At 52.9% G+C, this 14,017-nt stretch overlaps 1 protein-coding gene across 1 annotated transcript; it reads left to right on the top strand.

Annotated features, from left to right (window-relative positions):
• Window positions 1-8,765: 8,765 nt before the first annotated feature.
• On the top strand, window positions 8,766-12,018 carry LOC101765984 (trihelix transcription factor GTL1-like). The gene is made up of 2 exons (XM_004951141.3): window positions 8,766-9,859; window positions 10,336-12,018. The coding sequence occupies exons 1-2, from the start codon at window positions 9,114-9,116 to the stop codon at window positions 11,720-11,722; spliced, it is 2,133 nt and encodes a 710-aa protein (XP_004951198.1). The 5' UTR covers window positions 8,766-9,113; the 3' UTR covers window positions 11,723-12,018.
• Window positions 12,019-14,017: the final 1,999 nt, after the last annotated feature.

The raw sequence follows: 14,017 nt of genomic DNA, 5'->3' as shown, positions 1-14,017 counted from the left end.
GTCTCAATTCGTGAAAGTCTCGGATCTTCTATCATGCCTAAACGCTAGGACGCTACACAAAGATCTCCGTAGCAGCAGTACCAGTACACATACACGAGACAAAGATCTTACATGCAGTGGCAATGGCTAAATAGAGACTGAGAGCCTAAACGTAATAGGCTAACTACTCAGAAAAAATATGACCAAAATAAGAGAATGACACACAACATTTACATTACATTCATCACTAATAAAATTCAGTAGTTTCAAAATTCTACAAATAGTCTACATAATGTATGCATCTCTTTTTGCAGGTTGAGCTTCAATGATGACTTTCTAGGATGCTCAACGTACATCCAGTGGCTCCGATAGCTCCCAGGCTCGGCAATTAAGCATCAATTACTACTCAAAATATTTTCAATGGCTAAGCTAGCTTCCAAGCCCGAGGGCTAAGCGCCAAATAACTACTCGACATGGCTCCTACAGCTCACCTAGCACATAAGCTCGGGGGCTGGACACCGTAAAACTACTCAGATGTGGCGTGAAGACTAAAGTTTACTAGACCCTTGAATTGATTATTTAATCATACCAAGGCTCGAGGGCTGATAAGCTACACCGAACAGTTGATTTTTTTCAAGTGAAGAAAGAAGATTCAAGATTTTATTGACCCTCAACCTGATACTTCGATTCAACCTAAGGCTCTGGGGCTACTCCATATGGAGTGCGACTTTCGCTACCCTCCATATCACATTCCAAAGATGAAGATTACAAAATCAAGATTATCAAGGACTTGAGCACACCATAGCCTCATGGCAGTTTTGAGGAACTTTGAAGATTCAGCTAGACAAAGTATTTGAGGAGCACTAAAACTACTCGACGAGGATCTGAAAAGTATTCGAAGACTGCTACATTCGACTATGAAGTGCTCAGGGGCTTGTCAGGGATAGATCCCCAGTACCCGCAAGGAAGGAAGAAGATGGACTCCTACTAGGATTACCCTATAATCCTACTATGATCCATACCTTTTAATCCTATTAGGACTCCTCCTTGTAGCCGACTAGTAATTCTGCCCCCTGGAGTATATAAAGGAGGGCAGGGTTCCCAAGATCGGTACGCTAAGACCTCATAGAACCACAACAGAGGATCAAATCCTCAACACCAAATAACACCCAAGCACAGGGCGCAATATACAATACTCCAAAAAGGATGTAGGGTATTACGCTACTCTAGCGGCCCGAACCTGTATAAATCCGTGTCTTGTGTCCTCGCTTTTACCCTTCGAGTTCCAAGTCTGACGATCCCCCACCAACCAATCTACTATCTCGGGATACCCCTCAGTAGGTTGCCGGGTATAAAATACCGACAGTGACCAGATTTGAATGCCTGATCTACTGACGAGTATGACATGTTCTTATGATCATGCCCTTAACCTGCTTGTGCTGATAGAGGTGATCGTGATAGGATCTTTTTTGTGTAAGGTGGGAGGTTTCGAAATCCGGACCAGATGTGTAGATTTATAGATACTTTTTACTAAGATTATATCTATGTTGCTTTGCTATCCATGCTCAGAATTACAACATATGCATAGTCTAGGTTGCTCTAGATAGGTTACCTTTGCTCTATCTATTATCTATTTATACATGCTTAGTAGATTGGATCTGCATCTTTCATAATCACCAAGTTAATACTAACAATGCTAGTTGAAATAGATCTTGTGCTATAAGTTCCACGGGTTCATAAACCTTGGGAGAATACTCTAAGGGAACAGCTACAATTGATCCGTATGCTTGCAGTTCACAAATTAGCGTGCTAACAGGCGTCGGCAGAGGCCAGAGCGGAAGGGTCCTCTTGGACCGCGTTCGCCTGCTAGGTGCCGTCGGCTATAGGCTCCATCGTCGCCGCCTGCGTTGCCGCGAGCTACAAGCGATTCAGCGCTCGGTTGACCTCCGCCACCGGGGAAGCTGCCGTCATTCCGGTAGTATGGTCGTTCAGCGTCATGGTGATGTTGTCGAAGACATGCCTCACCGGTATCAGTCCGGCATTGTCAGGTGCTGGCGCCTTCTTGAGCGACTAGGATCCATTCCTAGCCCCAGTGCAGAAGGGGCTCACACCATCATCGATGCCGATGGACGCTGCCAGTGCATGCGCCTTCTGGACGTAGTCTACCGCTCCGTTCACCCAGAAGCTTTGCTACGTCGTGGGAGCTGTTGGGGTGGCCTGCTTGCACATTGCTGATTCCAGCGCAGCCTGAAAACCATGCTTGAGCGCATCTGCTTGGGCATTGAACAAGGCTTGCAGTGCCACTAGCGCTTTGCTCTTCAGTTCTTCAGTTCATCCCCTATCGGGAGCGCCAACGTGAACATGCTGAAGCAGGATCTGATGCAATTTCTTGTTGCGTTCAGGCCCAGCTGGCATGCTGAAGTAGGAGCTGATGCAGTGTCTTGTTGCGTTCAGGCCTAGCTGGTTGGCCGTCGTCACCGACGGGATCTCCTCGGAGCATCGCTGGCCTCCTCGGAATTCCGCAGCGCGGCAGTGCGGGTAGCGGGTGTGCTCACGGTGCATGGGGTCTTAGTCGCATCGAGGCTGGCGTGCGCGCAGGTCCACGCCGTGCTCGGGGTGGTCATAGTCGTAGTCGTCCCCGTCCTCGTTACACTGGTTAGGCCAGGTGAAGTTGCCCTCCTTGCAGGAACTTCTGCCCATGTGGGCCTTGTCCTTGCTCCGTCTGTCACCGCGCTCGCGATTGTCATTGTACCCGCTGCGCTCCCATCTTGGCTACCGCTCGCCACGGTCATCCCTGACGCGTGGCGGTAGGGGAAGCCTGGAGGGTATCTGGCACGCGCGTCAGCTGGGGCGCCGTTGACGACACCATAGTGCCACACATAGGGGCGACGGATTGGGGTGAAGGCTGCTGGATCCACCACCGCCCATTGCAGGTCACAAGTCACCGTTGAGTAGTCCTCAAGGAGTCCCATGTGGATGAAGACCTCATATTGCACTCTCTGCTGCCACCTCTCTGGCGGCATCTGCGAGACGAAGACCGCCGACGACTTGTCCGACGACTTGTGCATGAAGACGAGCCACACCTGCTTAGGGATGTCACTTAGGTTCGCCGTCCACGCCCACAAGTCGATGTACCTCGTGTTAGTTGGTTGCACAAGGTTCGAGTTGTTGCACTGCAGCGCACACTTGTTGCTGATGACGCGCTCCACGATCTTCGGCGTCCACGCGTGCCCCGTAATGCCACCAGGTAGAGGCACACCCTGAAGAAGATGCGCATGCCCAAGGCACTGCCAAGGCTGCGCCATGTCCTCATGCAGATGTCTAGACCATGGCCTTGGAAACGACCACGGTGGCGCGCTTCCACGTGCTATGCTCAAACTGGATCAGGAAGGGCTCCGGGTGGTGGACGGTGACAGAGAGGACGCCACGCTCCAGCTGGAGGTCCTCAAGCAGCAGCTCCTCGATGTCCCAGGCTCCGGCGCTGCGCTGCAAGTGGATGGCCCATGGGACAAGGGTGGTGCTCTCCTAGTCACGCGCGTCCCGTTCCAGATCGAACGAGGTCGGAACAAACACCGTGGCCACGTTTGGGCGGGTGTCCGGGTCTTCAATTGCCATCAGTGACGTACCGGCACGGCGTTCTGGCAGCAGCGGCGGAGGTGGTGGTGGTAGCGGTGGCGGTGGGGGTGGCGGAGGCGGGAGAGGTCGGGGGCAGTGGTGCTGCGCGGTGTGGTGCAGAGTGGCGTTGTTGGGTGGGGCAGTAGTGTTCCCAGTGCCCCGAGCGGTGGCAACGGAAACAACACACTGGATCTTTGTAGGCTGCAGCGCGATGGTCACGCACCAGGCAATTGAACCACCTCCTAGCCATAGCACGGTTGAATGCTAGTAGTGTGGCGGTGGTTGGCTACCTTGAAGAGCTCCTGCGCGGCCATGAGGTCCAGTCATGTCGGCCGTCGCATCGAGGGATGTTGGGCGATGTGTGGTGTGTTGAATGCCGCTTTCGGATCTTGGTAGGGATCCACTCTTGCTGAGCTGTGGCCGCTGGCCTGCGTTGTGGCTCCCTGACAAGCTCTGACCGTGCCGTATGCCCGAAGTAAATGCGGCTCCTTCGCGGGGGGCGTTGTGGAGTTACCCTCGGTGGTGTGCCGTTGGGGGTAGGCCGCTGCGGCGCATTGAATCTGCCGGATCTGGCGACGTCCGCATAGGTAGGCAGCAGATCCGGTGTTGCAGACGGTGGATCTGGTGAAGCTGGGACCCAATCGACCTCGTCAGCTTGGGGGGCGCCGTGGCGCGATGGGGCCGGCGACGAGTCAAGGAAGAACCGATCTCAAGAACTTTGGGCCGGCAGGGAGCGAGACCGGGTGTAGTTGGTTTGGGGATGGGTGCGAAGGTCTGCGAGTGCAGGTTGCGGCGGAGGATGCGGGGTGGGACGGCGGGATCTGGCCTCGCCAACTGGTGGTGTCGCTGCGGCGGCAGCCGGGGAGGGGGGAGGGTCGGGGGGCTGACCCCACCCGCAAAAGTAGATTGCTTACTTTAATGTTGAGCTAGTCAAGCTGACACAACAATTTGGGCTACGCTTGGGCCATTTCTGACGCGTAAACCTTCCTGGACATCGAAAAATATATACATAAATGCCTTTTTTTTTTTTGCTTTTGTGTTGTAATATGGTGTGTTACAAAAAATAACACACGGTAGGATGCCCACCAACTCGCCGTAGGGTTTTGTTGCGTGCAACCATTATCCGACTAAGCATAGGTACTCGTATTTTTTGTTAGTTATTCTTTTAGTGTTAAGAGACGCGTCTGTCGATAGCAAATTAAGTATGCAAAAACGTATATGAGTGTATGCATTTATACTGTCTTTATTAAAAAAAATCCACAAAAAGAGTGGGGTTATATATATACATATTTTCATGCTTGGGAGCAGCACATACGGAGTACTCTTTTATATATATAGCTAATAGTCAATGTAAGATATATTTGGATGTCAAACTTTAGAAAATTTGAGCCATGGACGTTGCTCTGAAGCTGTTGAATAATCACCCAGCCATACATATGTGCGACTTGTGTCGATCTACTTACTTGTACATTGATGGATGGATGGGTTGGGTGGTTTCTTGTCCATTGGACTGTAGCTTATTATTTTGCGTACGTACTATTGTATGCATCGGTCGTTCCCTAGCCTAGCTACTAGCTTCCTTGCTTTTGGACTGCAGCTTTTCACAGAGATGCATGGATGTTATGATCATAAGCCCTGAGGCATGGCATGGCATTGCATTGCAACGGGGATGCATGGAGAGATGACACATGCATGACACCAGAGAGGAGGATCGGAGGAGGAAGAAGAAGATGCATGGGAAGAAAAGAGAAGCACTGGTGCATGCAGTGCTGTCACGGCGGTCTGGTCCGGCGCATGCACTGATGCACATGCAGACGCACGCCGGTCTTGTCGAGTGGACGTGATGAGCGAGCGATCGAGGTGACCCACGTAGGCAGGCATCCCGCCTTTCTCTATTCTTTTCTTTCTTTTCGAGTCCTTTTCTTTTCTTTTCTTTTCTTTTCTTTTCTGCTCTCTCTCTCTCTCCCTCTGGACTCTGGAGTCTTTGGGCGAGTGACCGAGGCAGGACATGGCACTCAGAGCAAGAACAAGAACCAAGAAGCGTACTGGCTCAGCATCAGGTACCCTGGTCAACCTCTTTGTCCAATCAATGCAGGACACGTCACGCAACGGGCCCAATAGCAACGGGTCCGGCCCGTTTCCCATCCCTTCCCCGGACCGCTCGTAGTATACGAGTACTACTACAGTGCAGCACCCACCGGCTATTGCCTGCGACTCTTCTCTCTCTCTCTCTCCGTGTCGTCGATAAACGATAATGGATGGATGGACAGGGCTACTAGCTATACTACTACGTACGTACTAGCTAATAGGTAGATAGGGTAGGCCTATTTTTTACAGTTACAACCCCAGAGGACCCAAATATCCCACCGTTTCCTTTCCGACCTTTAGAAGCGCTACCTCTCTGCACTTCCACGTATATAAGCAAGCAGGTGAGCCACCAAATTGAAATGGCAATGTCATGCCATCACGACACCACGGCCCACTGGGGAATGCGACTTTAGTACCGAATTCAAACCACCTTTAGTATTACCGGTTGTGCAACCTTTAGTACCGGGTCAAACAACCGGTACTAAAGGGGGACTTTAGTACCATATGTTTATACCAACCGGTACTAATTTGGAGGTCCCCACCCGACCGCCCTTCCTCCTCATCATCACCGGGCGGCCACCCTTCCTCCTCGTCGGTCGAGCCCGGTCCCAGCCCTCATCCCCGCCGCCTCGCCTCCCCCGCGACCCCCTTCCGGCACCCTCGCGCGTGGCCCCCTCACCCGACCGGCCGCCCTCATGACGCAGTCCGCTGGCCCTCTCGCGCCGCTAGCCGCCCTCACCCAGAGAGAGAGAGGTGAGGCCACGCACCTCGTCCTGCCGTGTCGCCACCCCTCAGATCCCGCCACCCCGCCGCGCCTCTGCGCTCTCCAACCACGCCGCCCTACAGATCCGAGTCGCACTGTGGATCTCGTTGCTCTACACACCATCGCCCGCTGCAACTCCCCGCGCCGTCGCCCACCACTCCACCTCTACGCTCCCCCACCGTTGTCCTGTCGCCTCACCTTGCCCCGCCGCCGCTCCTCACCGGTGTCGCAGTGAGGGGCGTACGGAGGGGAGGGGAGGGGCGCCTGGAATGGGATCCGGTGAGGAGCGGACCGGGGAAAGAGAAGGGATCGGGCCAGGGTAAGAGAAGGGACCGGGGGATAAGGGAGAGAGAAGGAGGTCGTTTGGGAGAGGAGCGGATAAGACGGAGAGAGGATCAGATGCGTGCGGACTTCAATCTAGTGAAGTCCAAATTCCGGGTCCCCACCCACCAATTAGTACCGGGTGGAGGCTCCACCCGGTACTAAAGGCCCTCAAGCACATTAGTACCGGTTATCGGGAGGGGGGGTCACGGGAGCCTCCTTGGGGACTAGCTGTTAGGCCCGATATTAATGCTCATATTAGTTCCAAACCAATACACAACCGGTACTGAGCCTCAAGATGAATGATCAATTTTCCCATAGTGACATGATGAGCACGTCATGGCACACCACACACCTATCATTCGCTCGGTCAGATCACGGCGCATACACATTGATCATCTGCACCAGACCGGACCACCAATTGCAAGCTAGTTCCATCATCCCTTGTTACTGCTAACAAAAACTTATTCAAACGCATAGATCGAGTCCATGGATGGGCATCATGTTCAAAAGTTATTGTTATAAAGGCCTAATTCCCACTTACTTAGCACTCTCTGCTGAGTTAATTTCTTAGAGAAGTAAGATAAAAGTTAAAACATCCTACATTATTTTAAAATGAAGGGAGTTCCAAATTATAGGTCGTTTTGACTTTTCTAGCTAGACATAGGGTATATCTAAATGCATAATAGAGTCTATGAATCTAATAAAATTAAAATGACCTATAATTTGGGACGGGTTAAACCGCTGCTTAGCTTACACTAGCAGGGAACAATGCCGATGATAGTATGTATGACAGTGATGATGAGTCCTGCTCATTCTCTATGACAATGCTACATACCGCCTCTGCTTGGGTGTCAAGCAAGATTCAAGGATGGATATGATGTTCCTAAAAGACTGGTAAGTTGTCCTCATCTTGGTATTTTTAAGAATAGAGAGGGGAATACCACCTGGTATGTATATACTATAAGCTAGGATCCAAACGAAGAGGAGACAAGGGATCAGCGATTATATTCTTCTCCAAGAACCAAAACTAATCCGGCCTCTTCCTCAGCAAACAATCAGTCACTAGTAATTTACTACTGATTAGCTGCACTTCCCGATGCACGATTTTGCTTCTCTCCACACGTGCAGGGCACGTGTGTGGCGACGGTGGCGGTGCCATGCCGGCCGGTAGCCCCACAGGCGAGCTGACGTCAGCGTCCCCTTTCCTTTTTCTATTTTCTTTTGCTCTTTTGCCTTTTCTGGACAGGTCCTTTTCACTTGCAATACCCCTTTGTTTACACCAACGAAGGATGCAATATATTCTTTGGGCCTTGTTTGGCCGGGCTGATGGTACTCCAGCTCGACCATTGCAGTGCGCAGTGGTGTTAGAGGAGCTGAAGCTAGAGCCGGAGCCGAAGGAGGCACAATTGTGACTCCTCCGGCTCCTCCGTCGGATGTGAGAGGGAGGGAGAAGAGAGAGAAAAGAGACTCCGTGCTACAGTACGGTTACAATGATGCAATACTGAAATGCCAGGGAGCCGAAGCCCCATGAAGCTGCACCAAAATGGAGTTTTTAGGTTTGTGTTGCTCTATTCAACTACTTGAATCGCCCTAGTATAACGAAAGCTATACTTTCTCTTTTCCTTTTGTAGCACAAGCTCTGTTATCCTTTTTCATGGGCAACAGAAACCTAGATTGTGATTATCCCTTGAAAGCATCGATTATGTCGAAACTTATGGCAATTGGATGATCGAATTCAAACAAGCCACGGGCAGTATATATGGGAGTATCTTGCTGGACATATAGAAGCCAAAGATAAAGCCTCCAAACCTCACCATGTAAAGAGGACAAGGAGGAAGCACAAGTGAAGTTGAGGCCTTTATTTGTATTTGCCGGAAAGAGCAAGAGTCCATTCAATTCAAACCGGGACAATAAGGGCAGGGGTATCTAAATAAGGGCATGCCCGAGGGCTGCTTTCCAAAACTGCCAGAAGATAAAGCTGAGGCACCCAGAAGCAAAATGGAAACCAAACAGACCGAGCCCTCTACCCTCCCTCCATTAAGACAAGGCCATCCCCATCCTCCCCTTGTTCCTCCAATCCCCATCCCCATCTCCCCCCTCCCCCTCCTGCTGTGACTGTGCTGTGCATTCGCATTTCCAAATTGCAATTCAGGTTAATTTGTTACGCCACCAGCAGCATGTAACCAAGCCAAGCCAAGCAAAGCAAAAGCTTCACCATCACCGCCGAGGTCGAGCAATGGTAGCAGTAATTCATCCCCACTGCCACTGGAGGTGAGTGGTAGCAGCTACCTAGGAATAGGATAGTAGTAGGGAGCTCCCCCCCCGCCGGCCGGAGGACTTCGCCATGCAGTCCGGCTATGGCGGCGTCTCCGAGTTCCAGCAGTTCATCATGGACGGCGGCTTCGCCATGTCCGCCCCGCCGCCGCAGCAGCAGCCGCCCCAGCCTGCCGCCGCCCCGGAGCTGGGCGGGCCCTTCAGGTACCAGCCGCTACACCACCACGCCCTGCCGCCGCAGCACCACCACCACCACCACGCGCCCCACATGCCGCCGCACTTCGCTCACTTCGGCGCCGCCCCGCCGGCGCAGTCGCAGGCCGGGATACCCTTCACGCAGCAGCTGCTGCACCAGGCGGCCGCCGCGGGGCACCACCTCCAGCTCTTCCACGAGCAGCAGCAGCACCACCACAAGCCCCCGCCGCAGCAGCCGGCGCCCGCGAGATGGGCTCCGCAGCACCACCACCAGCAGCAGCACCAGCAGCCGCACCACCACCAGCAGCACCACCTGGGATTCGACGTCGAGGCCGTGCCGGAGAGCTCAGGGGCGGGCGCCGGGAGCGCGGCATCCGGCGGCGCAGCCCCTCCGGGAGTCCCCCCGTTCCTGGCAGCTGCCATGAACTTCAAGCTGGCGGTCGACGCCGGCGGCGGCAGCGGCGCCACGGGGGGCACCGACGACGCCCTCAACGACGGGGGCGGCGGCGCGGGCGGCGGCATGATGCTCCATGTCGGTGGCGGCGACGACGAGGCGGCCACCGAGAGCCGGCTCCGGCGGTGGACCGGCGACGAGGAGACCTCCATCAAGGAACCCACCTGGTAGGACATCTGGATCTTCTTCAAATCTTCTCCCAATCGAAATGGATTCCTCGCCGATTTGCTTCCTCCACTGCTAGCCTAGTGGTTCTTGGCGCAAATTGAATGAATTGAAAAAAAAGACAAGAGGTTGCATTGCATCTTGTTTGGTTGCTCTGCTTGGGATGCTCGTGGGGAGGGAGCAGAGGACGACCAATAATAGTGGCATGATTGAGAGAGAGGCGCCGCTGGTGATGCTGATGGGCATGGCGATTCCTCCCGTCCTGCTCAGTGCTCAGCCTCCAGCGGACATTGTCACTCGAGCACCTACTTTTCAGCTCCTCCCCTTTTCTCCCATGGATGATTACCTCACCCAAAAGGTTCCGGCCGGTGACATGCAACGAGAAAGCAAAGGCCGCCGCCCGCATGCATCTTGCTCTTGCATGCAGCATTTCAATTCTTGTTCTCACTCTGCATTGTTCGTCTTGTTGGATGTGCAGGCGGCCGCTGGACATCGACTACTTGCACAGCACGAGCAGCAGCAAGAGGGCGCCGGGGAAGGAGAAGGTAGCCACTCCAGAGTCCCCCGCGCCGCCTGCTGCCGCTGCGGCCAACTACTTCAAGAAAGGCGACGACAATGCCGCTGCCGCCGCTGCGTCTGCCGCGTCCGCGGGTGGCGGCAACTACAAGCTGTTCAGCGAGCTGGAGGCCATCTACAAGCCGGGGAGCAGCGGCGCCCAGACGGGCTCCGGCTCCGGCCTCACCGGCGACGACAATGCCATCCTGGAGCCGGCCATGGCCGACCTCCCGGGCGTGGCGGCCGCGGACGCGCCGCAGCTCAACGCATCGGAGACGTCGGCCGGGGAGGACGCGGCGGCGGTGGTGCAGCCCCCGCAGCCGCCGGCGGACGCGTCGCGGCGCAAGCGGAAGCGGCGGCGGCAGGAGCAGCTGAGCGCGTCGGCGTCCTTCTTCGAGCGGCTGGTGCAGCGGCTGATGGAGCACCAGGAGAGCCTGCACCGCCAGTTCCTGGACGCCATGGAGCGCCGCGAGCGGGAGCGCGCCGCCCGCGACGAGGCGTGGCGCCGGCAGGAGGCCGACAAGTTCGCCCGCGAGGCCACCGCGCGCGCGCAGGACCGCGCCAGCGCCGCCGCGCGCGAGGCCGCCATCATCAACTACCTCGAGAAGATCTCCGGCGAGACCATCGCCCTCCCGCCGGCGTCCGGGGACGACACGAGCATGAGCCAGGACGCGGCGGCCGGCAAGGAGCTGGTGCCCTACGAGGGCGGCGGCGGCGGTGGCGACACGCTGCATCTGATGAGCACGTCGCGGTGGCCGAAGCACGAGGTGGAGGCGCTGATCCGGGTGCGGACGGGGCTGGAGGGGCGGTTCCAGGAGCCGGGGCTCAAGGGCCCGCTGTGGGAGGAGGTGAGCTCGCGCATGGCGGCGGCGGGCTACGGCCGGAGCGCCAAGCGGTGCAAGGAGAAGTGGGAGAACATCAACAAGTACTTCCGCAAGGCCAAGGAGAGCGGCAAGAAGCGCCCGGCGCACGCCAAGACATGCCCCTACTTCGACGAGCTGGACCGCCTCTACTCGCGCACCGCCGGAGCCACCGGAGCCGGCGGCAGCAACAACAATGCCGGAGACGAGGCGGCCAAGGCGAGCTCGGAGCTGCTGGACGCCGTGGTCAAGTACCCCGACGCGCACGGCGGCCCGCCGGGGTTCATGTTCGACAGGGAGCGTCAGAACGAGGGCAATGGCAATGGCGGCGCTGAGGATGGGAACGACGACGACGATGGCATTGCCAAGCGAAGAGCCGGCGGCGACGATCAGGAGCAGGAGCAGGACGACGAGGTGGAGAGCCATGGGCATGAGGATGAGGATGAGTAGAGCTAGCTAGCTGAGGTGGATCGATGGATCTCTCTAACCCCGGCCGAGCAGCCGCATGCACGGCCATGGCAATGGCATTGTTAATTTGCTTATTAATCCGTTTCTTTGTTTCTACTTGTTATTAGCTCCTCTCCGGCCTGTTACTACTTATATGTTAGCAGCACTACTGTTACTACTACTACTACTACGGTACTTGTTATATAAGATGATGATGATGATGATGCTGGCCATCTAGCTTATTAGCTACAAGTAAGAGAGATGATTGCTTACTTAGTTTAAGGAATCATTTGCATGCATTATCAGTTTGTTTGCTGGTCTGATAGTATGAGTCGTCGATTATCGTATACTACTATTATATATATAGCTGATATTGTATATACATATAGGTCCTAGATCATATCCTGGTTTTCAAATAGGCCTTGGAGTCAATGTCAGAAGATGTGTCGGCTGCGTCCCTGGCACTAGTTTATTTCTCCTCAAGTCTCACGAATGCGGGGCCTGTTTGTTTCAGCTTATAAGCCGGCTGAAAAGCTAAAATGGTTAATTTGTTGTGAGAGGAAAATACTGTTTGATGGCTGATAACCCAGCAAAATAAGCTGAAGTGAACAGACCCGCGAATGCAAATGCTAGTGTTTTCAGCGAAACAGGAAGGAAAAAATTGCGCATTGCAGCAGCAGCAAATCGTGATATCCTCGATCATCACAAGTAATTAATAAGCAATTGAGTCACCATCATATATCTGTGTCGGTAGCGCGGCAGCAACAAACAAATTCATACAAGTATCAGCCGATGGAGCTACTAGGTTGAGGTGTATGCATGGATGGAGTTGCAAATGGAGCATCTCTTTATATCCGGAGAAGAGATACTGCGAATCTATACAAAATTATCTTTCAAAAATCTAGTAAATCCAAATACATCTTGTAATGTAATCTCAGCGCAATACTATTATAATGCTCAGCTGGGAAGTGCATTAATTGCTGGAGACAAGATGAGACCTAGCACAAGAAGCTAGTAAGTATATTATGGCCTACTACGTACGAATGCAGTATGATTTTCTTTTTTCCATCGAGGATGTATATTTATTTATATATATATAAAAGGCATTGCTATATTATAAGCTGGTCCTAACAAATTACTTACAAATTTAGGCATGCATGGGTAGTCTTGCCTGCTTGTCGACCGATGGTCAAATTTGGGTGCTCCTCCTCCTTTGACCATGCACATTATTTTTCCTGCAGAATGAAATCCTATTTTTCCTTTGCGTGGAAACTTGTGAACACGCACGCACGTAGCTGTCAACCTTGTAGTAATTGTAATTGTACTGCTAATCACAGAGACAGAGGGAGAGGGAGGCCTTGTTTAGTTGGCCAATTTGGGAGGTGCCAAATTACTGTTACAGCACTGTAGCACACTGTAGCGTTTCGTTTGTATTTGTGAATTATTGTCCAAATATTAACTAATTAGGCTCAAAAGATTCGTCTCGTAAAGTACAACAAAACTGTACAATTACTTTTTAATTTCATCTACATTTAGTACTCCATACATGTACCGCAAGTTTGATGTGATGGGGAATCTTCTTTTTGCATAGTGTCAAAGTTGGAAGTTGGGAGTAACTAAACATGGCCGGAGATTAATGGATTAGAATTTCGTTCCTGCAGAGTCCGTATCAATCTGGCCTCATTATCTTATTCCTTCCCTGAAACACCGAATCTCGATGCATGCATGGATGTACTTGGAGTAGCGAGAATTCTAGAGGGCCGGCCGAGACTCTGATCCTGCGTCTTCACTGTTCTACTTGGTGTTTAGACCAAACCAGCTGACTAGACCAAACCAGCTGACTATTAGCTAAGGGGGTGTTTGGGAAACACCTGTTAAAGTTTAACACCTGTCACATCGGATGTTTGGATGCTAATTAGGAGTACTAAACATAAGCTAATTACAAAACTAATTGCACAGATGGAGTATAATTCGCGAGACGAATCTATTAAGCCTAATTAGTCCATGATTTGACAATGTGGTGCTACAGTAACCATTTGCTAATGATGGATTAATTAGGCTTAATAGATTCGTCTCGCGAATTAGCACAAGGTTCTGCAATTAGTTTTATAATTAGCTCATGTTTAGTCCTCCTAATTAGCATCCAAACATCCGATGTGACACTGTTAAAGTTTAGCACCTCGTATCCAAACAGCCCCTAACGAGAGGGGGGGAGAGAGAGAGACGCGTCGACAGAGGTCTGTACAGTACTAGCAGTACAGTCCAAAAGTGTGACGTCAGCGAAGGACGTTGTGGGCC

The sequence above is a fragment of the Setaria italica genome, chromosome I, assembly GCF_000263155.2.
Source record: "Setaria italica strain Yugu1 chromosome I, Setaria_italica_v2.0, whole genome shotgun sequence".
NCBI lineage: Eukaryota > Viridiplantae > Streptophyta > Magnoliopsida > Poales > Poaceae > Setaria > Setaria italica.
The sequence above is the reverse complement of the archived record's forward strand: the minus strand, read 5'-3'. Positions and strand labels throughout refer to the sequence as shown.